Raw genomic sequence first — 25,498 nt, 5'->3', positions numbered from 1 at the left:
AAAAGATGAATTAATAAAATGTATTCGATTTATTACACAGGCCTATGTATACATGATTTTTTTTTTCCGATTTAACACACCAAATATAAACTGAAATGATGCACTTTGTATAGAATAAGTATAAATTTACTGCAGAAAAATAATTAAAAATGACCAGGCTATAATTACTACAATAACACCAACTACTAAGGGTAGCAATTAATACAAGTGACGTTCACATGCTAGTTATGCTAGCCACATTTTCAGCCTGATTAGCTTAGTAAATTTCACTACACAAGAACTTATATTGTACTCGCAAAGTTAAATTTGAAGAAAGTGTAGTGTTAATATATTAACTGTACCTTGAATTTGTCGAAAAAACGCTCGTTACTAGTTTGAAGCACAAGTGATAGCCTCCAGCCAGGGTCGGCCGCCTTTTTTCAAAATCCTTAAAACTCACACAACCAACTGAATAAAACTTAATTTAAAACAGAGTAAGTTAACATGTTCGTTATCACGGGTAATTAGCCACAATAGCAAACTTGATACATCCTTCCAAACAGGAAGTGAACCAGCTGTATTTTGATTGGCTGTGCACAATTTACCTATTATGTCTGATTCAGGCGGTTAAAAAAAAATCGTAAATTTTAAAATCCAAGTACTGAAGACGATGAAACCAGTCATCGGCCCATTACATTAATAACCGCAAATGCAAAAATATTATGGGCTTCCTATTGATAAATAAAAGCTGACAAATCAAGAAGAATGATAGGACAAAACGGATATTATACCTAGTCATGAATACAATCTAAAATCAAATTTATCAATATAATGAATACACCTGCCTTTGTTATACAAAAATACGTAATTTACCACAAAAAAGGTGCTCAATCAGTCCCCTTTATACAGATATTAGAACACCAAACAATAATAATATTCAGAGCCATTGTATGGAGTTTTTTTTTATTTTTTTTTTTAATCATCAATCATTTAAATACTTGTGCAGGATGCTGCTTGTGACATTCCTAAAGTAAAGTGGCGGCCATCTCTGGATTTGGCCCCCCAAATTTCCCCAGTAAAACGTTCTTTGTGTCACTCAAAAGAGATAAAAACGTAGACATGACCCCTTTGCACTGAACAAAAGACCAAAACTCTCCAGACGTGAGTTCTTTATATACTTTATTTTCTTTGGAAAGGGTGGATAACCAAGCATTCAAATAACATATTTCATTCCATATTTCATCTCACCAGACGACAAACATACAAAACTATAGAAGCTTAAAAACGCGGCATCATCACTTCTAGTTTAATGGCATTTGTTGGTCTTGATGCGCGGGGAAGAGAGTATTGGGGTGTATAAGGCATGGAGAAATGGGAACATTTGATTGTCTTGGTGGGGATGGGGGTCACATACTTCCAGGGCAACTGCAGCATCCAAGACTTTCTCCATTGGTACCATTTTGTCTCAGTTCTCTCAGAACTGGACCTCTGCATTACACACGAGAGCGAGAGAAAGAGAAGAATCTTGTCCATTAGATAAAATACTCATCCCACACGTCACTACTGAGGTGACACTACGTTATGTGTTCTCAGCTCGGCGGGGAGCGTAAAAAAAAATCATAATAATAAAGTTTTCCGATCTGTGCTCATGTGCAACATCAGCATCAGACGGAGGCGTTTTTACAGAAAGAATCCTTCTGCTTACATTCATCACACTCGTGAAAGAAAGGCCAAAATACTGACTGCTTGCGGGACATTTTTTAAGGAGACCGCCCTGCTACACTGCGAGTGTCACCACATTTTCCTATGACATCCCTGAAACGCCAAGACAGCTTCTCCACAATACTGCAGTAATTAAAAAAAAAAGGGGGGGGCAGTATGGAAAACTGTTTGAGCCATTACACTCTTTTGTCATCAAAAGTAGGACAAATCTGTCTCACTAGTACTCACTGAATTGTCTTACTGGTGAGGACGAAAACGAGCTGGATATCAAAAAACGCTCTCCATACAGTAAATCTACAATGCGTCCATCCTATTAAGGCTTTATTTACAGGTATTGAATGCAACAAATGTGCCGAGCCACAGGGAATGTGTGTGTATAAATTGCGTAGGTAAATAAATACAAGAGCGAGAGAAAAGAAGTTAATTACGAGTGTTTAAGATGACCGGAAACCTGCAGCCACCGCTAAGTTTTTGGTTCCACCCGCTGAAAAATACCTTTGTCAATTTATGTTCTAAGGCCATTTTCAACATTTAAAAAAAAAAAAAAAAAAACACTCCTCACACCAAAATCCCAAAGCAGCCCACCATCACCTTTTCCCAGCTAACTCCAATGTTAGCTTAGAAAAGGAACTATGACCTAAAAACGGAGGATTTTTTTCATGGATGTTTGGTAAAATATTTGGAAAAGGCATCAGGCAAATCCACCCAAAAATATCGGAGTGTGTGTATTAAAAAAAGAAGTGCGTATCCTCCCTTATAGAACGGTGCTCTCGCTCTCCATCTCACAGTCTCTGGGAGGCGGCGGCGAGGAGACCGGCGCCGACTGCTGGTCCGAGTTGAAGTCCGGCACCAGAGCCCGACTGAGCCCTTTGAAGGACATAGCCGGGTCTGAAGACAAGACACCAGAAAATGTTAAAATATGAAAAAGGACTTGGTCTTGGTGAACCAACGATTCTTGCCCATGTGACATAAACAGAGTATAGAAATCCTCTATTCCAGCGGCGTCCAAACTTTTTCCCGAGGGCCGCATATCAACGTAAGAGCCACAATTTTTTTTTACTTTAATGTATTAAAAAATAAAAAACAAAACAATTAAGTAAGCTACTAAACATTGCCCATATAATGCATTTAACTGCTAAGTCAAGGCAAATTAGGATTTTTTTTGTTATACTTTTAACACGGTCTACCATCAAAACATTTTTTATGACTTTCTTAACTTACTTTTGCAGGTAATGTCAAACTGTATTTTTTTTTTAATGTATACCGTGAACGTAGGGCCGAAAATGGCCGTAGTTTGGACACCACTGCTTTATTAGATATCTTGATGTACAAGCACGCTTTTTGTCGCCACTAGTAAGGCAATTCAGTGCACTAGTAGCCGTAATTCCACTACTAGTACACAATTCAACCATACTAGTAAAATACTGTTGCACAAGTAACACAACTATATCTAACTAGTAGGCATCTGTCATACACTCGTAGTTTTCCTATCAAAAATATTAAATACATGATTAAGAAATGATCTAAATACCTCCCAGTAAAAGATCCACTTCTAAGTAGGGGTGGACATTAAGCGCTCTTACTCTTATTCAAATGGCTTTTTTGAACATTTATTCAAGGAATTTGGCAAGGAGCTTACTAGCGCGTGACTATTGCCCATGAGCTGGATAGTTGCGTTACTAGTGCACCCAATGAAGCTGAAGTAATATTTTTCCATGGGCTTCGCTGCTGTGGACAGTAAGTTCTAACAGCAGATGGCGCTGCTGGCTTGGAGGTGACGGCAAGCAATGAGCAAGTGAGATGAATGTGACTTGTGACCACAAACAAAATGAATGTTGTGTTGTGAATACTGTATTTCCTCAGATCTGGTATATAAAAGAAATATTTTGGAACATTTTGTCCAAAAACGAGGTATTTAATACATATTTATAGCGATCAAATGATGCAACATGCTTTGTTTTTCCAGCATGCAAAAAACAGGTATGGCATTTATTGTATTTCAAACTTGTCGAGTTTGGCATTTCCTATTTAAATTGGTGACACCAATACTAAAAAAAATATACTTAATATAGTTTACAGTTTCATATCGGTCCCTATTGAGGAAATAGAGTTTCGATTCAGCGCTGCAGATGCCTCATGATGATAGCACTACAATTCGAAAATAACCACATGTATATTCCAGACTATGGTAAAAAATGGGTGGCTCTAAAAAGCTCCGTCAATTTCATGAGTCATGTGCAGCATGGAGATTTGAATGTCAGCCGTTGACACGTGACACACCAAGAAAAGACAGCAGGCGGTGTCGAATAGCCGCGGTGACACAAAGCGCATGTCAGTGAACTACTGAACGACCAACCTCTCACACGAGCTTCTTTACCCTGCGGAGGTGTTACAACGCACACGTGACCATTAGTAATCGAGCGGGAGGAGAAAAGACGGCGTTAGAAGAGATGCTCACCCATCATCTTGTAGGCATTGGCGCAGATGCCGTTGGTGTCGGCGGCCATCGGGTTGGGCTGCGGGGGCGGCGGCACGCTAGGCCTGTTCCTGGGCTTGGGGACGGGTCGCGGTCGGGGGAGCGAGCCCGTCTGGTAGGGGGACGGGGAACCGACCTGAGCGCCGTCCGGGCCGGGGGTGGAGGGCGGCGGAGGAGTATCCGGAGGGGTGGGGGAATCGGGCGGCGAGGGGTCGGCGCTTTGCGTGTCGCCGCTTAGTTGACTCGGAGAACTGGCTTGCGTTGGAGGCTCCGGGGGTGGATGGCTGGGGGCCTGGATGGGCGTCTGGTTACTGGAGTGGCGGCGAGGTGTGCTGTATTGCTGTGAGGTGGGCGACGTGGAGGTCGGGGAGTGGCCGGACTGGGGTCGGGGAGGGGGGCTTAGGGGCTGGGATGAGTTGACTGAAGTGGAGGGCTGGCTTGGCGGAGGGTTTGGTGGCTTAGGGGGAGCAGGTGCCTGTTTCTTGATAACTGAGGATTTATGAACAACATTGGTTAGATTGTCCCTACTGTTTACATTCAAGTGTGTTTTTAGTGTTTGATGGAGAAGAGGTATATATTTGTTTTTCCCCTCCACTCCAACCCCCATAAATAAATAATAATAATAAAAAAATGCTGATATAACTACAATTGCAAAGTTTTTAATAAATCACAAATGGCACAACACTATTATTTTCACGACTGTTTTGCGCCACTTTAAAAAATGTTTTTGAGTAAACTCCAACCATAACAATGAATATTTGTAACCCACAAAAACATTGCACCGTATATTTTTAACGGACATACAGTTCTTGTGGCACATTTTAGTAGCCCACTAAGTTTTAGTTTTCTCACCTCGGCGTGTCATATGTGGACTGGTCCCAGAGCCCATCTGGCCAGGGGCCGGGCTTCCTGCCCCAGAACCGTTCCGCTGGAGGAGTGGCGTGGGTGTGGCTGTGGGGTCTCGCGGCTTTGGGTTGCTTGATGGAAGGAAAAGTGAAACTTACTTCCTCATTCAATGCCAGCCCACTTAAAATATTTGACGTCTCTAGTCGTCAACGGCAGTGAATGAGTTTTTTAGAAGGTGCAGAGCATCATGTGTTATCCGGCCTCCTTTTCAAACTAGTCGATTTATTGCATGTTTACGCAAAAGGAAAGAATAGAGTGGTTGTGCAGAATGGCAGCAGAGATGGCAGCTCTTACCTGAGCTCCTCCATGTTCTGCGCTAGAAGCTGCTGAGCGGCAGCAAGCTCGGCGAGACTTTGCGCCAAGCTATGGGGGCTGTCGGGCCCCGCCGCCCCCGGCGGAGCTTGCGGCTGTTGCTCGGCCGAGGGCTGCGGGACCTGTCCGCCGCCTTGTCCCTGCCCCGGAGTCTCCACGGGGGGTAAAGGGGGCTGGAAGGCGGGTGATGTGTGCTGCTTTCTACCTAAGGTGGTACTGCCTCTACGGAGGGTGTGGTCCGAGTGCTTGTTAGAGGTGCTACTGGGAGGGAGGGCGGCGGTTTGAAAGTGAAGGGGACAAACAGAGAACACCATAGGCCTGATCAGAAAAGCAACGTTTACCCCAGAGGAAGGAATCACTTGAAACCCAGAAAGAACAAAGAGCGTGAGTAGGATTAGCACCTAAACAACAGAAATGCTTTACATATAGACTGTAACTACAGCTCTATGAATCCTGAATTACTGCTGGTCAGCAAGCATGACATAGAACTTAAGAGAAATTAGTGTATGGACTCAAATCTTCCACGAGTCCAAAGGCCAGGAAAGCAAACTGCATTAAGGCCAGATAATAAATTCTATTCAAACAAACGAAGGAGCTAACAAGTCTGAGGATGTTTACCTGTCTTTGCGGCTTGCGTCTGTTTCTGGTCCCACCAAACTGCCTGGTCTCTTCCTCTCAATCGTGCCACTGTCATATTCCAGATGATTGTTGTGGTTGGATGAGGGTACGGGCATCGCGAACATTCCAGACACATTGAAGTCCACATCTACAAGATGAGAGGGAATATTTACATATTTACCTATATATTCTCTCTTAATTTGAAAAGAAAAATGGACTGTTCCTGTCGTGGCATTAAAAAGCAGAAATTAGAATTCCTGATCCCTGCAGAATTTAGAATTTCATGTACCCATTGAAGTGCACGTTCCCACAGGGGTATTTGATAAAAATCAAAAAAAGAAATGATCAATGATGTTCATTTCTGGGGTCAAGGAGGTATAACTATCAATGTATTTGCGATATAATGGAGGTTGTAAAGAAGAAAAACCTGAACGTACCCTCAGGAAAGAACCAGTCCGCATGCTGGATGATGGGTTCTATTATGGCCACCACATGCACAGATGTAGCCGCAGCCATCTCTGCCAAACTCCTGGGAATCCATGACAAAAAAAAATATTTAACGTTTGCACAAACTAAATGTTAACTGGATCCTTTACTGACACAAACTCACCCTTCAGTCTTGGCCCAGAGGAGATTGGGTCCAAGGACAATGGCAATGTTGCTGGGAGTCATTTTGTTGACCTCACTGTCCTGAGCCAGTTTAGCAAGGAACTTCACCAAATACCTACATGTCAAAGATAATATTAAACAAACAATACACTGTGGTAAAGTATTGTTGGAATTGAGGGTGAGGCTACCTCAGATTTGTTTTGTTGTTCTTTGGTAGCTTATCACATACGAGCCACAGAGCCTGGAGTCTCTTGTCTGTATCTGATAAACTGAAACATAGAAAGCAGCGTATTTCAAGCAAGGTACACATATAACGATAACAATATCTGCCGTATCTGAAAAAGACTCATACAAGTAAGGCACATTTTTTTTTTAGTTTTTGCCATTTTTTTGATTTAGCAAAGATTGATTGAGTTTGAACTGGGATGTTACACGCCACCAGGGGGCACTCTCCAATAGTAAACCCATCAGATATGTTACGGTTGTGTTGGTGCAGTACTCCAACAATCTGACTGCGTCCATGTTGAGAATATGTTGGTGCTGCTCTTGTTTGTAAACTTGCACATAAGTTCTGTCTGTTAAAGAAATGATGTTGCTGTAAATGGGCAGTTTGGGGGAAATAAGTTTTCAATTAAAACAAAAATGGAAAAACCTCCCATATATCTAGTGTTACAACCTGTGGTTTATAGTGCATTCTGGCATATACATGACAAAAATCGATTTTCTATTAAAATTTGTCTTACAGTCTGAACGATACAATGTTATTATTATTTTTTTGTTTTTACTTCCGCTTTGAAAACGTATTCATGTCATATGTTCATTTCAACATATGAAGAGCCTCGCCTGCATGCTTGGGTCCATTCATCATAAAGCTGGTGGGTCATTAAAGGTTCAGGGAGTTCCCTCAGGTAAGACTTCAGTGCTCCTGAAATTTCAAGGACACAAATACGGTATTTGCGGTTTCCGTAACAGGAAGCAAATAAGAGATCTGGTTTGGGTCATACCAGCGACAGCATGGGGGTCCGAGTAGAACTCTTCCAATTGTGATGTGGAACAGTCCAGCGCTGCCTTGAGTTTCTTAAGCTTGGATGCCCCAGCTGCAATTCTGAATAGACCCTGACACACACAGAAAAAAAACAGTGGTCGAGTGTGCACTGCCAGCTGTAAAGCAAAACCACCAGTTGCAGAACAGCGCACTCTTTACTTCTTGCCATTACGGCACACACCAGACTCACCAAGATATTTGAAACGGTCTTTTCAGTTGAAACTGTACAGACTCACTTCTACAAACCTGATTTATGAGCAGGAGACAATTTGACTATTGTATTCTAAATTTGTTTTCAGGCTGGGTCATCGCCACCTTTTCATCAATCATCGTGCTAGTGGAGCAGCCGGCTGGTGGGAATTGCGTAAAAGTTTCCCCTGTTTACACTTTGAGTATCCGCTCATCTCTGGCAACTTACAAGAGAACAAGTTATTTTAGGCTTGCTCTCAATTAGCAGAGCTGTTAATCGTGACCGCGGCTCCGTGTGAGTTTTAATGAGCTACGTCAGCACTTATTTTACTTAAGGGAGCAAAACAGACTCGTGAACACTCAGCAAACGTAAAGTGGTTTTATGCTTTCAAAGGGGGGAAATTAACTCGCGGCAAGATCATCTTTAAACAATCAAAGTGCAGTACTAGCATCTGTTGTGGTTCAAAGTGACTGGTGTTTATTTAGGTCACAAAACAATCGCTAAATGTGACACAGGTGTCTTTGAATATGTTTTGAAATTGGGGGAAAAAAAAGCTGAATGTGTCTTTCTATGCAAGTATGTAATCAGTAGACGATAGACATCTTTGACAAATTTTGCAATTTGAGCTAAACAAAGTGGGTTTAATTCATCTGCATGGTTTAGAACAGTGCACAATGACCCAGGTGATATTCATAGATTTTCTTATTCAATTGCCAATTGAACTTTAAAGTAAACTTGATACAATTGGTAGATATATTGATAGAAATAAATAACTAATTTTGAAATTGTTAAAAAATAAAAACATCTGCAACTCAGACATATCATGATTGGAAAGACAACTTTGTCTCATTTCCTGTAGTCCGTGTTTAGTGCAGTACATATCACCAAACTGCAGTAATAGGAAAATGAAGCTTCATGAAGCACTTGTGAAATTTTTCACTCACCTGAAAGGTGCCCTTGCTTGAAAGATAAATTCTAGTGACATGGAAACAAATTACATTTCAACTACAACTTTAAATCTACATTTCACCTGGAGGAGCAACAAATATCCAAAGTGCTTCATGGAGATTCATCCATGAGTAACAACTTATTTCAGCTTAAATGCCAGTTTCTTTACCTCTTCCTTCATGCCAGTCTCTAATAGCATCATGACGCATGCCTCGATGGGCAGGGCAATCTCCCTGCTACTCCTTTTTAGGTGTTCATCCAGCGCTGTGCCAAAAGCGGGCTTCTCAATCCATGAATCTGAACACAAAATGTGAAATTCCTCATGACAACACAGCATGATTTCCAACACATGCACGAGGACAAAACAGAAAACAACGATATCCAACATTTGACTGCCATACTGGTGTGGCCTGGAATTGGTTGAGGTAGCGGATTTGTGGGGTCAATAGTTTAGATGAAGTGCTAATTCAGCAAGACTGATTGTGCACATGTTTTGTGTTTACGCCAGTGTCACATATTGTGCGATGGAAGTGGGCTGTAGCGGGTGCAAGGAATGTGTATGGATTGATTCTCCACTACACATATTGAGGTCTCATATTGCAAAACGGTAACATTTTTTTGCAAATGTGTATTATTTATTGTTACAAATGAAAACATGTGTAGCCACGCATTAGATCTACCTTGCTGAGCCCGGATGGTTGGCAAGACACTCTCCAGTAAAGCGAGAGATTTTCGGTGATACTCCGCCTGTGCTTCAAGAAGCTACAGGAAGAAAAAAGAAGAAGAGAAAATGATGAAGGTTGCAGAATGAGACACACCAAAACAGGAAAGTGAGCCTGCTCTGCGATCTTGCTTTGAAAGTGACACGACAGCTGCGGGCATTCCCACGGAACCCATGCAAACACATTTTTTTTTCACTTGTCAAGCATGTTGACTCACCGTTAAGAAATAGCAGGCATAGTCCCCTTCTTTTGAGAAGAAACTGTACATATCTGCGGCAAGTTGGTCCTGGTAAAAGAAATATGTCAAAAAGTGAGAATATGCCAGTAAATACAATAAAACATGCCAATGACCATCAAAAACTCCAGACACATGTGCGTAGGAGCTGACTGGGCATTTTGATACATTCGCGCACGTCAGCAAACTGGGTCAGAAGGCCCAAAAGGTCTTGGAATGTTCACTTGCTGCTGTAATAACTTTTTCACAGTTGAAATGTTTGGCCAGAGCCTCGCAAACTATAAAACCCGGACGGTCTGGATATTCGTTTAAAAGTCACCTGATCTACCAGTGTACGAGGCTGTACAAGTTGTCACGCGAATGTAATTTGAGACAAAGGTCCACTGCTGTATGATAGTTCAAATTGGTAAAACACATTGAAGCAGCTCCTCCGCAAACACAGTTTCGATACCTTGCAAAGTTCCACTTTATTCATGGCCTCGTCCACCTCCTCCTTGAGAAGGTCAGCCTTGGCCGTCAGTGCTTGAGTGTTTGTTCCTGAGATTATTGATTTGGTCGCCTGCAACCATCTGTGTTTGGACACACATGCAAAACAAGGCGTCAGATCGTCTCTATGACACCACAATGTCAACCCTATGTGAGGAATTGAAACCCTCTCTTAACATAATGTAAAGTTTCAGATACATAGAGGGCTAAGACAACAAGTTCAATATTCAACTCACTCATTGCTGTTAAGGTTTATATTGTCAAATGGAATCCAACAATTTACTGCCACTGATGAATACATTCATTACATTTTTCAGAGAGCAGACCAGGAAGAGGATCTTGCCCAAGCTTGTCTGAAATTCCAGCTTTTGCAAAATCATAATGATAAGCAGGAAGGAAGGATATGGAGTACAGTATCTGATATACAGTATATATTTCCCTAACATGCAATATCATATTATTTACAGTGCACTATACTGTACTGTATACCCAATGCTTTGTTTTTAGGTTTCGCAGAAAATAATTAAATAGTGACGTGACAGACCTCGCTCTGGCGGAATCGTAGTCCAGCACCAGTTTGGCCAACTGTTTCCTCTGTTTCAAAATGTTGGGGATGTCCACCTAAAAGAAACAAAAAACAACATAATAGGAATTCTGTATTTCTTTTCTTGACTGACTAAAAAGAGGAGCCAACAGTGGCTAAGAATTGTCGTTTTGAACAGGTGTTATTGTGATTTAAATAGTATAACACCACCATATCGAGACATGTGTAAAACGAATCTCTCACTGTGTTGAGAAATGTGATTTATGACCCACTGCTTCTTGAGGTTTCTGACCTCTGCAAGCTGGCTGAGAGGATCGAGGACGTCTTTCTCTATCTGTAGCTCGTGCTGCATCAATTCGGATGCCAGACGACTCTCTGCGTCCCCGCACACCTCCATCATCTTCCTGTCAACACATTGATACACAGAGGAAGAATGGTTATTTGTCTGTGGTTGTGAGTGTGTGTGTGTGTGGGTATATGAGAGACATTCGTCAAAATGCAAGAGACAACAGACCTGATGTAAAGACAATACAAATTGCTGTCACATTTTGTCTACGTTTTTTGAAAATGGCTTAATTTGAAAAGAAAAATAAACTGTTTCCTGTCACGACATTAAAAAGCATTAAATTAGATATGCAAAAACTGTTCACATTTCACGTACCCCCAGGGGTACTCATATCCTCGTTTTAGAAGACCAAGTAACACACTCTCTCTTCCTCATTATTTCCAGACAAACATGTGATTGCAAACTACTTTCAAAACTGCAATAGTTTTTTTTTTTTTTTTTTACATCCCATTTTGTCCATTTCATTTCTCCACAATGAATGAGCGAATCCACGATCGGAGATCATTAAAGCTCCATTATCCCATCATCTGGAAATAGAACTGCATGTCGTGTGACCTCCTCATTCACACTTTCTCCGGAGCATCTGGCCTGTATTGTAACAGTTGCCACTGATGAAGAAAGGATGATGTCAAGTGTCAATCAATGAGGAACTCACCCTATTAAAGAGTCTTCCCCCAGCTGGCTCCCACCTTCCACCATCGCCTGGGACAACGCCGTCAGGGGAAGCTTTTTCTGCAGCGGATATGTTTGTGTGGAAGAGAGGCAGATGCAAACAATGATTAGTCTCAATGTGAGCCACTTCAAAATAAGAAACAGCTCCATGCTTCTATTCAAAAGCGTGAGGTTGAGGCCAATGGAAATGTCATCAAGACTTTCCATTGAGCGAGCGAGAGGTGCATTCACAAAGTCAGGAAAGGGAAGTGAGCTTTCTGAGAAGAGGGGACAAAGTAGACGTTAAATGGGATACAGGAGGTGACCAGGTGAAGTGAATCTATAAAAATCCAAGTGTTCTTTCCAAGCACCTTTAAAACAGGCAAGATGCACAAAACGGATGGTCCCAAGTTACTATAATCTAATAAGGAAAATAAAACCCATGCAAAGACTCTAGTGAAAGTGAATAAAAAGAGCTAAAGAGAAGTAATGGAACAAGTGGTTTTGAACAGGCCAAGGGGGTGGAATACTTTGTTTTTTTTGTTTATTTTACCTGACCATTTCCTGTATAGAGGCGTGGTACGGACTGTAGCGCATGTTGAGTTGTGTAGGGCAGAAAGCACAAAATATACATCACGTCTAATGGAATACCTTTAATTATGTTATTTTTAATAATACAGAAATAACAATTTCAAATGGTTGTTTGTGCAACATTCCTACGGTAAATCAAAATGTCCCATCTCCGGTGAGCTATTTTTAAAACGGGCATCATATTGGTGACTAAAAGTTGACTTACGTGTCTTTTTTCTGCATCTGCGCCAATGTGTCCCTGTAGACATGAGACCATCTTCTTGTGCGTGTTGTGGGACACCACACGCACCAATTCCATCCGTCGCTCAATCTGTTCAACAAGATGTGACGTGATTAAGCAAGAATCCTATGCCACTGATATTCAACTGGGGGTATATAATTGGCACTTCAGGGGGTATGTGAGATTTCAAAAAGGTTTCTGCATGTATTAGGTAATCTAATGCTTTTTAATGCACCAGCAGTACATTTTTCTTTTCAAAATTAAGAGAAAAGTAACTGGAAAATTAAAACAAATATTTATTTATAAATACTATTTTATTTTTGAATTATGAGCAAATTATTTGGAACAGTAAGAAACACATTTCGAACTTGTGTTACTAAAAACACATTTGCTAAACATTGTGTTTTACTTGTTAATTTTTATAGGGTGGTGCATTGTGATTAGTGAAAAATTTATGACAATTACTTTTTGGGCTACATGAGTTTTTAACCAGGTTTCTGTGATATCAGCAAATTTAAGTGAATGTTTTTTTTATTGCCGTGATAGAGCTAATTCATTGGAGCATTAAGGAACACGTTGCTAAACAGCTTAGAATGACTCCAAAAATTTTGTGTCTATTGTTTTATACAGACTTGAATTGCTATCAGTGACAATTTTATGGCAGACGGAGGGTTTATTTGAGCTTTTATCAAGCCTTCTGCCAGTATCAGCACATCAAATTTAGTGCTTTTTTTTTTTTAAGTCATGATTGGAACAAAACATGTTTTCTTTTCAAATTGAGAGCAAATGCGTTGCAAAATGAAAAACCTACTGACTACTTTGCAGCATATTGTGTGTATTTTTTTTTCCAGATGCACATTGTTATTTGTTATGTAATTTACCAACAGAAAAGCCGGCAGAAATAAAACAGATAATGTTACAGGAGCTACTGTATCTTCTGGATTTGCTGAACAAAATATGCCTTAAAATGCAGTTCTAAAATTCAATAAATCAGACTTTGCATTTTTTATAGTGTACTTGGCTGAAAAATTATATTTTACATTTAACAAGGGGGCATAATGGAAATAAGGTTGAGATTCACTATTCGAGAAAACAACCACATTTATCTCTTTTTTTATGTGTAATAGAAGATTAAATCGATGAGCAGTATTTCCTTGTAATTCTTGACATTTCTTATTTGAAATCCCGAGAACTGTTAAACCGCATCCACAAACAAACAACCGTGCGCCGATGGTTAAAACATTTGATTGCATCTGCCTTGAGGGGAGTTCAGAGTTCAGCTGTGATTGATAAGGCCGGTCCCACAGCGCAACTCTGGAATGTTATCTTTAAAGCACATGGCTCATCGGAAACGTTCCCATAGCGACGGTCGCTGCGCTGCGTTCGCCAGTTAAAAAGGCGTTGGGGTTACACAGTCTTTCTCCTGTCTGCGGCCTGGCGACACAGATCCACTCTTGTGTTTGAGATATAATACTGTCATTGATTAGCTGGTCAATGATGGGAGTCACAGCTATTTTGGTTGGAGGCCAAGTGAAGCTGTGCACTGTCCTTGTGATGCCAGGTGCTTGACTGGGTCGGCCAGTGTCAACAATGTGCACAGCATTTCCGTCATTTTTTCGCAGAGGATATGGAAAGCACTTTGCAAGTTCGCTCCTTTATCTCATAAAAAGCCAGCGGGGCCAAAGGAAGAGAGTTAAAATATTTTTCCATGAGAACATTGGGGTCTGGAGTGCAAGCGGAGCGGTAACGGACGGGGGACAAATGCAAAAGGGAGGATCAAGCAAATACCAGACAATTGTGTTCCAAAAACAGAACACAGAATTCCACAGCAGATATCCGCCTGCGTAAGCCACCCCGTCTCCGTTTTTTGCCTCCCACCGTTCTCGCGCTCTTACGTCACTCTTGACCCGTGGTGGCCCCCGGCATTCCCAAAACAGCTGGCTGGAATACGAACCTGAAGATCTATATAGCCTTGTAATGTTGCTCGGACTGAGCTCAGCTAGTTCTTGGCACAAAAACAATGCGGGGATTCCCTTTCCGCCGCACAAGGAGGAAAAGCAAAATCTCATTCTATGTAATGGAAATGTTCACCTTCATTAGGAAACGCTTTCCTTCCAAAACACCATACAGAACGGCGTAGCATCATTTCTGTTATACGCCTCGAAAGGGTAGCGGCAGGGTGTGTTTTTATACCACCGGTTTTAATGAGTTAAACAGGGGGACAATCCCATGACGTAGTAAAAGCCAGGGAATCCCAGACTCAGACAATGAAGGTGCCTGTCTTGTTTCTTGTATTTGTTTATTGGTTTCCAAGTGAAAGGTGTGGACAAGCTCGGAATGAAAAACATGACTCACTCAGCGTGATTCAAAATGTCAAGACTCATTTGTTTGCGCCGGAGCCGCGTAGAAGAGGTAACCTACCAGACTGCTGTCGAATTTGAAAAGGAGCACAACACGGTATATTGTGCAAATAGGCTCCACAGCATTTCTGTGGTCTCCTAATGTGGTTGAGATGCTTTTGAAGAGGAGCAGCAAAAAATGGCAGCTCAGTGGGAAGTCAGGAGAACGGAAAGATGGCTAGCCGGAACAGTATGGTACGTATACTGTACAACAGGGTGAACTTACAAAACAAACAAGCAATATTTCCTTATCTGTCGCTTACAAAACAAAGTGTGAGTCTTATATTCTCCAAGCCAAACAACGCTCCTTGCTGTACTTGCGTCTCCGACAACACCCAGTTGCACACAAAGAAGCTTCGTCGTTGGAATGCCTTTGCTGAGCAGACGCTATTTGGCCTCGACCCCACCTGTTTCCTCAAGATAGCTATGGCTGGAGAAACAACTGACCCAGAGGTGTTAACATGTGGAAAGTGAAGTTACGCAGCGTGAGGCTGTGCTGACGGTGACCTCTGGCCAGATGGCTCCGGCTTGGTTGTTATTGTGGAAGTATTTCACGACTGCCAGTCAACACATCTTAGTAGCTCAAGCGGTCTGTCAGCTTCGAGCATCTTGGTATGATGTGGATGATGGCGTATGACGTGAAATGACTTCCGGTTCAAGACTCATTTTCAAGAATGAATCGCTTGAATTTCTTGATCTTCTAATGTTGTTTTAGACCAAATAAATCTGAAGGTGTTTCTAATCTTAATCTTTGACATTTTAACGGGAGCTTTGCGGGTATCGGTAACTCTAATGGCCTAACAGGACCAATACATTTTCTTTTCAAATTAAGAGCAAATTAACTGGATCATCAAGCGACTTAATGATAAATTGTGTTATAGCTTTAGACAGATGAGCATCATCTCTAATGATGACACAAGCTATCTTCTGAAGTTCCTCACTAAAACAGACCCAGAAATACCTAGACAAATGCTGTTCTACAGTTCACCAAATCAGAAACTCTATTCTGACTAAACCTTTTTTTCCATCAAAATACATTGTGCGTAATTCCGATTAAAATAAAAATATTTCCCAAGGGCTACATCATTGAAAAAGGCTTACAGCAACATACAGAACAGAATTTAAACGCCTGAAAAAAAAAGTATGGTCAACACCCAACAGATGCAGCCTTTCCCTGGATGAGGTAATAATTGGTCACAACTCTCCAAAGTCAGATTAATGGTTTACCTGTAAAAGGTCATCACTGAGAACCTCTGTTTTCTCCGCTCTGCGGACGAGAAAGAAAAACAGAACGGAAACGATCAGTACTGACAGACAGGAAACAGAAACAGGCATTCATCATTTCAGTTTATGGATTATAAAAATATGCACAAGGAGTGGACTGTGCCGCGGAGATACCGGTTTGCACGCTAAACCTTAACTCCATGGGAATGTTATCTTGTACAAGCACTCTTAAAAGCCTACACTGGTCCACATCAAGAAAAAACAGGTGTAAAACAGTCTTTAAGTCATTGAATACAATCTTAATGGAGAAAACATGACACAGGTTCAAACAGGGAGTTGCTTCAGCTCCAGTTAGTATGTGATGACTCACTCATGCAGTGTAACAGCACAGCAGTGCCTTACCCGAGCCTATTATTAGTAGACTAATAGTTGGGCCTGGTGAGGTCAGACAGATTAAATTCACTTAAAGGGAGAGGCTACGGGACAAACTAATGCTTGCTTAACGACACCTTCACCTGAGCAGATTGCTAGTGGTTGGGATCAATTGTAACTGACCAAGATGACGGCAGTCTTCATATAATGCTAACTTACCTAATAAACAATACATGGCGGAGAAGTAATCGCGCGTTAACGTTGAGGGCACAAAATATCAATGCAAATTTCCACATGTTAAGTCATGGGGGATGTCTGCGTGACTTTTCTCAGATTTTGGATGAATTCTTAGCTCTGATTTTCCTGTGTGGATTTTGCATGGTCTCCTCATACTTGGTTGGTGTTACTAAGGCTTCCTCCAATTTACAAAAAGCATGTTATATGATCAAAAATATAGCTGATCGAAGCATGCAATAAGCTCCAGAGCGCAGTTAAGTTACTATCCTTGGACGGAATTAGGGCTGAAAACAAGCTGAATTATTTTGTCATTAAAAAAAAAATGAAAATTGGGTGTTTTTAAAAGTGTTCTTACCAACATTACTAAGTACTTAATTGTGGCATTTAAGCAAGTTATACACAATAGTAAATTCACATTAAAACAGATTAAAAATCAGTTTACATTGTCTTCTAAACATTATGCAAAGGATTAAAAAAATAAATAAAATGTTTAACTAAATACTTTTGTTGGTTCTATTGCTTTGATTAAACTGAATTAAAATCTCAAATAACAAGGGGATTTTTTTTATTTTTTGGCCAAATAGTAATGACCTACATGGATAACAATAATATGTTAAAAGTAACAATTATTTTAATAACTGATTCATATGTCGGTTATTTTGTTGACGAATCATTTCCATCACATTATTCAAAAACAGGGCATTTTTTTCAATTTACTGCAAAAAGATGGACTAACACGATTTTCCTTTTTACGATTTGTTTTCTGGTTTGTTCACGGCACAAAATCTGCTAAAATATTCATCATTGCTCAAAGTGAAAACAGGCATTAATAAACGTATTATTTTGATTCAACACGAGGATAATCAATCTGCTTTCATGTCGCACAACAGGATGAAGCAGGTAAGGCTGCTGACTAAAGTTAACCTGTAGATGGTCTCCAGCCTGCAATTTGGGGTAACAGGAGCTTTCAATGAAGTTTCCCCTCACAGGCTGTGGTCTGGATGAACTGTAGTAACCTCATCGGAGCAGAGAACAGCTGCTTTCCATTATAAACATGGAGGCAAGAGCGGGCAGAAAGAGCCAGACTGACACAGACGGGGAGAATAGTTTGGGGGTTCCATGGAAAGAAATACAAATTCTGAGGTTCAGGCTGGTGGGGGGTTACAAAATCTGCAGTAATATAAAGCGAACGCATGTTTTTTTTTTTTTTTTTCGGTTGATGAGGTAAACTTACGAAACAGCACTTTGAGCTCAATGTGGAAAAAAATGTTAAGCGCACATATTAGAGTGGGATTCTGAAACAACGGTGTATGATTTCTTCTTCTGGTGTAAAACATTTCAAAAGAGGCATTCATGTGGTTTGGTTTAAATGCTAATTGATGTAGTCATCAAACATGCCGAGCCTGAAACGCTACATTCTCAGCCCAAGATTTTGCAAGTTTAACAAAGTAAACATAGATTGTATCACAGTGGTAATGAACCTAACTAACCTTTGATGCAGAAAAAAAAAAAAAAAACATGCAGAGAGAAAGCTTCAGCATGAATCCATGGGAGTTGAATATCAATTTCCCACCTCTGATGAGTTCCTTAAAAGCACCACTGTGCATCTGGCCCACTTCGCAGGCCCATGACAGCTATTGACTAAAGTTGTGACAGTTACTCAAACCAAATGAATAATTTGATAATCGATTAGTCACACATTTAAAATGGCTCAGAAAGTTTATCCTCTCAACAGTAAATGTCAAATTTTCGTAATCCTGCATGAAAGCAAACTGATTACCGTATTTTCCGCACTATAAGGCACACCTATAAGCCTTAATTTTTTTTAAAGCTGATGCTGCGTCTTATAATCAGGCGTGTCTTATATATGGATCAATAACGAGATTGGGATTCGTAAATGGGGAATGAACTGATAAAGTAAGCTTTACCTGTTTCTTTCGTGTGTTTACAGTTGAACAAGGTTGCTCATATTGAGATTGAGGGTTTAGTTATTATTTGAGTTATTATTGTTATTACTTTGAGTATTACTATATTGATATTGAAAGTTAGAAAATATGTCATTAATTGAGGGTGCGCCTTATAATCCGGTGCACATTATACAGTATATGGAAAAAGTTTTAAAATATGTCATTAATTGAGGGTGCGCCAGATAATCCAGTGCGCCTTATGGTGCGGAAAATACGGTATCTAAAATGATCTAAAATGAGTTATTATGCTTTTGAGAGTTTAGTTATTATTTGAGTTATTATTGGTATTACTTTGAGTATTACAATATTGTGATTGAAAAGGTTTTAAAATATGTCATTAATTGAGGGTGCGCCTTATATATGGAAATTAAAAAAAAATGTCATCAGTTGAGGGTGCGCCTTATAATCCGGTGCGCCTTATAGTGCGGAAAATACGGTACATATATTTATCTGATGAAAGTGGGAAAAAAAACATGATCGAGGTCCTTTTAACAATGTTGCAGAGGAAATAATGAGCCTGCTAAGCACCACAACAAAACAACAATAGTTGAGCTAGCGTCAGCTTGTGAAGGGAATCTGCCCCATAATAGTAAATCGAAACAGCAGCCTTTCCATCTGACCACTTGAGCGTCAGTTGGCAATGGTAACCATGGCAATTCACCATCAAAGTGGAAGTGGCGTAAAGAATACTGCCACCGGAAGCACAATAGAGCTTCTGTTAGCCTACACGCCACACAATCAGGGAGCTGAGGAGTAGGGAGGGTCCTCTTATTTGCAACAGTTGGCAGCTTGAAGCGCACAGTAATGGATACTGGACCTGGATGAAAGGAACTGAGAAAATAATTGAGTGACTCGGGCCACGGAGTTTCCTCTAATGCAAGTGATTGTCTGAGCTATCCATTTAGCAATCGACCAGTGCAAGTGTGTAGGGCGTGAATACAATGCTAATTGTTGTTGCGCAACAAAAAAAAAAAAAAATCAAGACTTGGGCTGATGAAGCAGTACGCAATTATTGCACATTCTAATTCACCCACAATGTGAGTTGAGAAATATGTTTGACGAACAAATAAAACATTTGACATGACAACGCTTCTTGGGAATTGTCCAATGTCGTGTATTTAAAAAAATACGACCTTTTGTGGTTAAACAAAAAGCCGTCTCATTTTGCTAGTCACTGAAACAAATAAAAAGCTGACACACCTTAACGTCCCCAGGGCAAAGTCTCTTGACAAACAGGAAAACACCCATTTTCTCTTTATTCAAATGTGACATTTAGAGGAAGGCGGCTTTCCAAAACTGAATTATTGCAGATTGCAAAAGGCTAAGTGGTGGCATCGGAACGGATCATAAAGCGCAAATGAGCGATAGTGGATGGGATTCTAAGATCAAATGCTGATCTGATTAATTGAATGACTAATGTTCCTCAAATGAGATTATCTAAGTGATGCAGGAATTGCACTAACCCACCAAAGACCGTGTTTATTGAGTTGAAAAAGTGATACTTTCAATATCAATATTTTATCAATATATCAATATTTTTACGATTTTTTTCATGTACAATAAATACCTTTACAGGATACAAAAATTATCTGGCCAAGCAGTAAAAAGATAACATTTGTTAAATTGATATCTTGATTATTATTATTATTATTATTCCTGTCCAATTCGTACCTTTAAAAACATGTTTTTTTTCAATTGCTTTCAAAAGAAAACGACATCAGGCTCAGGTAACGACCAATCACAACTCAGCTTGTAAACGTCACAAGACCAAGGTCACAAACAAGATACATCATGATTGGTCAAGGTGTCGATGAGACACTTCTCGTGGTTGTTTCATGATCTGAAACGAAAGGCATATCAAGATCCATTTTCTGTAAGTATATGTATAGAAATTGAAAAAAAATTGCCACATACTTGTAACAGTATCGTTGACTACTTAAGAGTTGAGTACTTGCACTGAAATCATTTTGGGGAAAAAAAAAGTACATTTGAACTTTTTTAATATGTTACATGAAGGAAAAACTTATGATCAAATGAATTATAGCCAATATATTTACTTTTTATTGCTTGAAATGGCTATATAAGTTTAGTATTTCTTTAAAAATGCATTTTGCTGTTACTTGGTGACTGAGAATGAAATCACATGTGCTCAGGTGAGTCTCAGATAATGAGTCTAACGACCAACCATGGCTCACTTATTTCTGGGGTTTGATCTTGGTTTGATCGTGTGACATTCCCAAGACGGGCCGTGATTGGTCGTTCCTTCGGCCTTTATCAACTGTGATGTTAGTGGAAAAATCCACTTCAAAGCTAATTCACTGAATTAACTTAGTACATTTTTACTGCTGATATTTCAATAAGTGTCCATATATGGACATAACCCCCTGGAGTAGTAGCAAACCAATAGCTGCTGTTCAACTAGCTTTAAAACACAAAATGGTAAAGACCAAAACAACCATCTAATTCATCTTGAGTCAAAAACAGTTTCATTACACAAAAACTCCAAATAAGGTCATATTTTACACGCCGCAGGTTCCCTTTCACCGGACTTTACACCTTTACATCGTATACTAGATAGTAAATGACAGATGTTTTGCAATACATGCACTTCCAGCGACACATTCCAGCAAACGCGCACGTTCTTTATCAAGCCACAAAGTTCATATACAACCACCTGAAATAACCACATGCTTGAATTTCAACCCATGCATCAATCTTCCTGGCGTTCCGTCTCTCACTAGAAAGCGCTAGATTGTCTCTGGGAGGCGGTTTCCTGTTTGCAAAAAGGAGAGATTTCCTCTCGGAGGCCGCATGCTGGACATAGCATTCTGCCTTCGCACAATCACAGGAACCCCGGGGGCAGCCCAGACGGCCTCGCCGCTCCTTGCAGACGCGGATATACAAGCGGGCACCACCTTCACCCAAAACGTTCGCTCCATGCTCGCTTGAATCCAAAACACTGACATAGCAATCACTCAGGGGGAAGAAAGGAATGCACTTTGTCACACAGGCGTATGTGCATCTGCTTTATGCATCAACTTCCTTTCGGCTTTAATTTATAGCTGGTTTTCTGTATGAAGGAATATTACGAGTATACCAGCTGCAGTGGCTCTTAAAGGTACTTAGTGAACATTATAGGCGTGTAAGTATTGAATCACTTCCATTTATGTTTTATGGCTGAATTTGCATGCATGCGGTGTCATTTCTAGGGCCACGCTCCATAACTGCGGTACTGAAAAGTATGCTCAGAATGTATTGCAGCTTATGTTCTCGAAGGTATTGGATTTGAATCCATGTTCTTTTTCGTGTCTCGATATTGATTCAGAAATCATAAAACTATCTGCAATCCTCATGGTTATGAAACTTTTTATGCACTTTGTAGGTAAGACTCAATTATGTCGTTTGTGTTGTTTCTCGCTTTTTTTTTTTTTAGTTTTCTAAATGTCTTGTAAAAAAACTTTTTTAAACCACCTAGAAATCTGAATGAGTTTTATTTATTGATATATTGTATCATATTTTATCGTGATAAATCAATAGAATATAATTGATTAGATCGTGGCTAATGCTAACTAGTTATTTCGTTATAAAAGGACATATATTTACTTGGTTTGGCAATAATTGTGAAGGTAACTAAGCTAATGTGCTATTAGTGATAATTCATTTTGGTTATATAAACCTTAGAAAAATGTAAATAGTTCATTGACTGTTCATTTAAATAATAAAAATACAGAAATATGAAATGAAAATATTTGAAAATACATTGTGTAAGTTCATCAAAATATGTTGTAATGATTTACTGCACATATTGCATTGTTTATGTTGGCAATACTGTAAAGTTACTTTGAGTAAAAGAAGTAATCTGATTTGAGGATTAATGACAAACAATAGATTAACAGTAATTGTATGTTTTCGAAATGTCTATTTTTCTCTTTGGATTCTGAACCTTGACTGGTTCAGTAGATTGGATTGTAATTTGGTTTAGAATTATTCTTACATTCTGAACCTTGAATGGTTCGGTGTACCTAAAACTATGAGAGCGGACAGGACAAGACTGTGATGCGGCCAGTCGTGTCATCAGCCATGAGAACGTGGAACTGCAAATTAATTCTTGACACAGGTAGTAACAAAAGAATTGGAACATTGTATACATACAGTACACACACATTTAGACAAGGAACAACATGTTGCTATTTTTTGTTTCTGATCATCTAATTTGTTTGCCACATTGTATTAGCTGTGAGGAAAATAAACTCTCATCTTGTTGTTCATAATAATAATCAAGGGAATCCAAATCTCCAAACCTAGATGAAGGTAAGGGTCATTAGGGTCATTGGGGTTTTGAGTAGTGATGGGGAAATGAAGCCTCATGAAGCACTTGTGATAGGTTTCGCTCCTCTAGTGTGGAGATCTTGAATTACCGCGATATATGCCCTTTGAATTCATTTTGTTTTGATCAGGGCATGTTCATAACTTTCATGCTTAACATTTTTTTCACTTCTCAGCGTACATATACCATATTTTACGCGTTATAAGGCGCACCGAATTATAAGGCGCACCCTCAATTAATGACACATTTTAAAACCTTTTCCGCATATAAAACGTACCGAATTATAAGGCGCACCCTCAATCAATTACATATTTTCAAACTTTTTTGATCACAATATAGTAATAACACTAATACTCAAATAATAACTCTAAACTCTCAATAGCATAATAACTCAATGTCAATATGACCAACCTTGTTCAACTGTAAACACACAAAAGAAACAAATAGAGCTTACTTTATCAGTTCATTCCCCATCTACGAATCCCAATCTCAATATTGATCCATATATAAGGCGCACCATCAGCTTTTTAAAAAAAATGAAGGCTTTTAGATGCAACTTATAGTGCAGAAAATACGGTAATTCATAACATGACATGTTTTACTATGTGAGGTTCTGGTTCTTCTGAAAATGTCCTTTGCATGAAAATCAAATTGAGAACACATTAAATTCCTAACTAAATCAAAAATTATTCTGAATCAGTACAAAGCCTTTAGGCCCAAGGGACAGTCCTGACCAATGATTGACGTCACATCCGTTCCTAACAACGCAATGTAATTAAAACTAACCAGAGGGGTTGTTTTGGCAAATATAAAACTAGAGTACAACATTGCAGAGTTTCCCAACCAATACAATTAGGTGCACTTTAACTATTTATAGTGAGTGACACTGTCTTCCTGCTGTTGCTCCTATCCAGATGGTAGCAGCACTGATGTGTTGATTCGGTGACGACTTTCAACTAATCTGACAACTACTAACCAGCAACTTTAACTACATAAAAGCCCCTCTCGTTTCCGTTCATGTGACATTCATTTCACAGCCCCATAGCAAGACTTGAGTTAAAAAAATAACTCATGGAGATCGTATGTAGTAAGTCATATTAAGGCGAATCGGTAGTCAGAATACAACACGAAAATTCAATTTGGCTCAGGGGCAAAAATTAATTCAATAAAAAATAATTGCGATATACTTGCCTGCCAACTGTTTGATTGGCGAGCTGCTTCATGCGATTAAACTGCTTCTTCATTTTCGGTTCCGTTCCAGTCAAATTCTCCGAAAGTTCTCACTTGCAAAAAAAAAAAAAATGTTGACTTTGGATTGTCATGAAGTTCACGCAGCCTCTCCCCGTTTTCAACTTTCCCAGCTGACGCTGTGACAGGAAAAACATGCGCGAGCCATTTGTGCCGAAAGCCAATTAACGATAGTTAGTTGGAAGCTTACTAGCTTCTAAGTTAGCCTTTCCGAATGGGAAATGTCCTCACAGAGCAGCGACTTCATGTTCCGCGAACTTGATTTTCGCCATATTTCCGTGAATAAAAGTCGCGAAGTAAGCCGTGCGGCGAGTTTCACCGGTTCCAGCGGTCTTTCATCACTCTCCGCGGGCCCGGGCGCTCCCCGTTTGGTGTTTGGTTGCTGGTGACACCCGCTAGCCGACGAGCTAACGAACCGACTCTGGAGTTGGATAATCCGTCAAAGGAGAGAGTGAACCGGAGGAGAGAGACACCCAGTGACAGAGCGAGTGAGGGGGGAGTAGCGAGATAGGGAAAGCGGACGTGACGTCACTTTATTGTCATGCCGTTTCTTTCTCAAAATGATATATTCCATATTTTTTGTCATTCATCAACTGCCGAATTTCTGCATGATCTCAAGGCATTTAACATTCCAAAGATTCGGGAAATGCTTAAATATATATTTTTTCATTTTTCCTCAGGATTCAACTTCCCCTTAAAAAATGAGTTTGACTTCTTCTCCTTTGGGTTTTTTCTTCGGGGGTCACCTGAACTCTTCTGAGTGTAAACTAGATATTTATATTCTTCTTCCTTGCATTTGCCTAATTTAGAGAAACCCAATTTTAAAATATTTAACTCATTCAATTCCCTTCACCTTATGCACAACTTGAGCCAATCAAATATTTCCATACTCTGTTCAGGTTCATGTCTATTTTTTATTAATTATTCTTTCTCTATACATAGTGTGACACAAAGTATTTTTTTAAATGATGGTACACTTTACATGATTTAGGGCTTTCTGTTTACTATGACACGTTTTGCACTGTTTATTTTTTTTCCAATTTCTACCATATTACCATTTATTCTGCATGGCATTCCTTTTACACTCCAGTCCAGTAGAGAACGCTAATGTTTTAAAAAATGGT

The 25,498-nt window shown here is 39.8% G+C and overlaps 1 protein-coding gene across 6 annotated transcripts; it reads right to left on the bottom strand.

Moving 5' to 3' along the window:
- Positions 1 to 1,141: 1,141 nt before the first annotated feature.
- Positions 1,142 to 24,836, bottom strand: arhgap17a (Rho GTPase activating protein 17a). Of its 6 annotated transcripts, none has more exons than XM_088439041.1 (22): positions 24,318 to 24,836; positions 16,227 to 16,266; positions 12,586 to 12,690; positions 12,343 to 12,375; positions 11,794 to 11,870; positions 11,085 to 11,196; positions 10,793 to 10,869; positions 10,214 to 10,331; positions 9,745 to 9,813; positions 9,486 to 9,567; positions 8,975 to 9,102; positions 7,627 to 7,738; positions 7,466 to 7,547; positions 6,811 to 6,891; positions 6,624 to 6,737; positions 6,451 to 6,542; positions 6,014 to 6,161; positions 5,378 to 5,656; positions 5,030 to 5,154; positions 4,160 to 4,666; positions 4,058 to 4,079; positions 1,142 to 2,589 (listed from the first exon to the last, which is right to left on the bottom strand). In XM_088439041.1, the coding sequence occupies exons 1-21, from the start codon at positions 24,368 to 24,370 to the stop codon at positions 4,075 to 4,077; spliced, it is 2,439 nt and encodes an 812-aa protein (XP_088295167.1). In that variant the 5' UTR covers positions 24,371 to 24,836; the 3' UTR covers positions 1,142 to 2,589; positions 4,058 to 4,074. The 6 variants fall into 6 exon arrangements, with proteins under 6 accessions (XP_088295167.1, XP_088295164.1, XP_088295163.1 ...); XM_088439038.1 differs by lacking the exon at positions 4,058 to 4,079 and having other exon boundaries at positions 24,318 to 24,409; positions 24,694 to 24,819; XM_088439037.1 differs by lacking the exon at positions 4,058 to 4,079.
- Positions 24,837 to 25,498: the final 662 nt, after the last annotated feature.

The sequence above is a fragment of the Hippichthys cyanospilos genome, chromosome 17 (assembly GCF_059441005.1).
Source record: "Hippichthys cyanospilos isolate Australia breed blue-spotted pipefish chromosome 17, RoL_Hcya_1.0, whole genome shotgun sequence".
Classification (NCBI taxonomy): Eukaryota; Metazoa; Chordata; class Actinopteri; order Syngnathiformes; family Syngnathidae; genus Hippichthys; species Hippichthys cyanospilos.
This window is presented reverse-complemented; position numbering and strand designations above follow the sequence as displayed.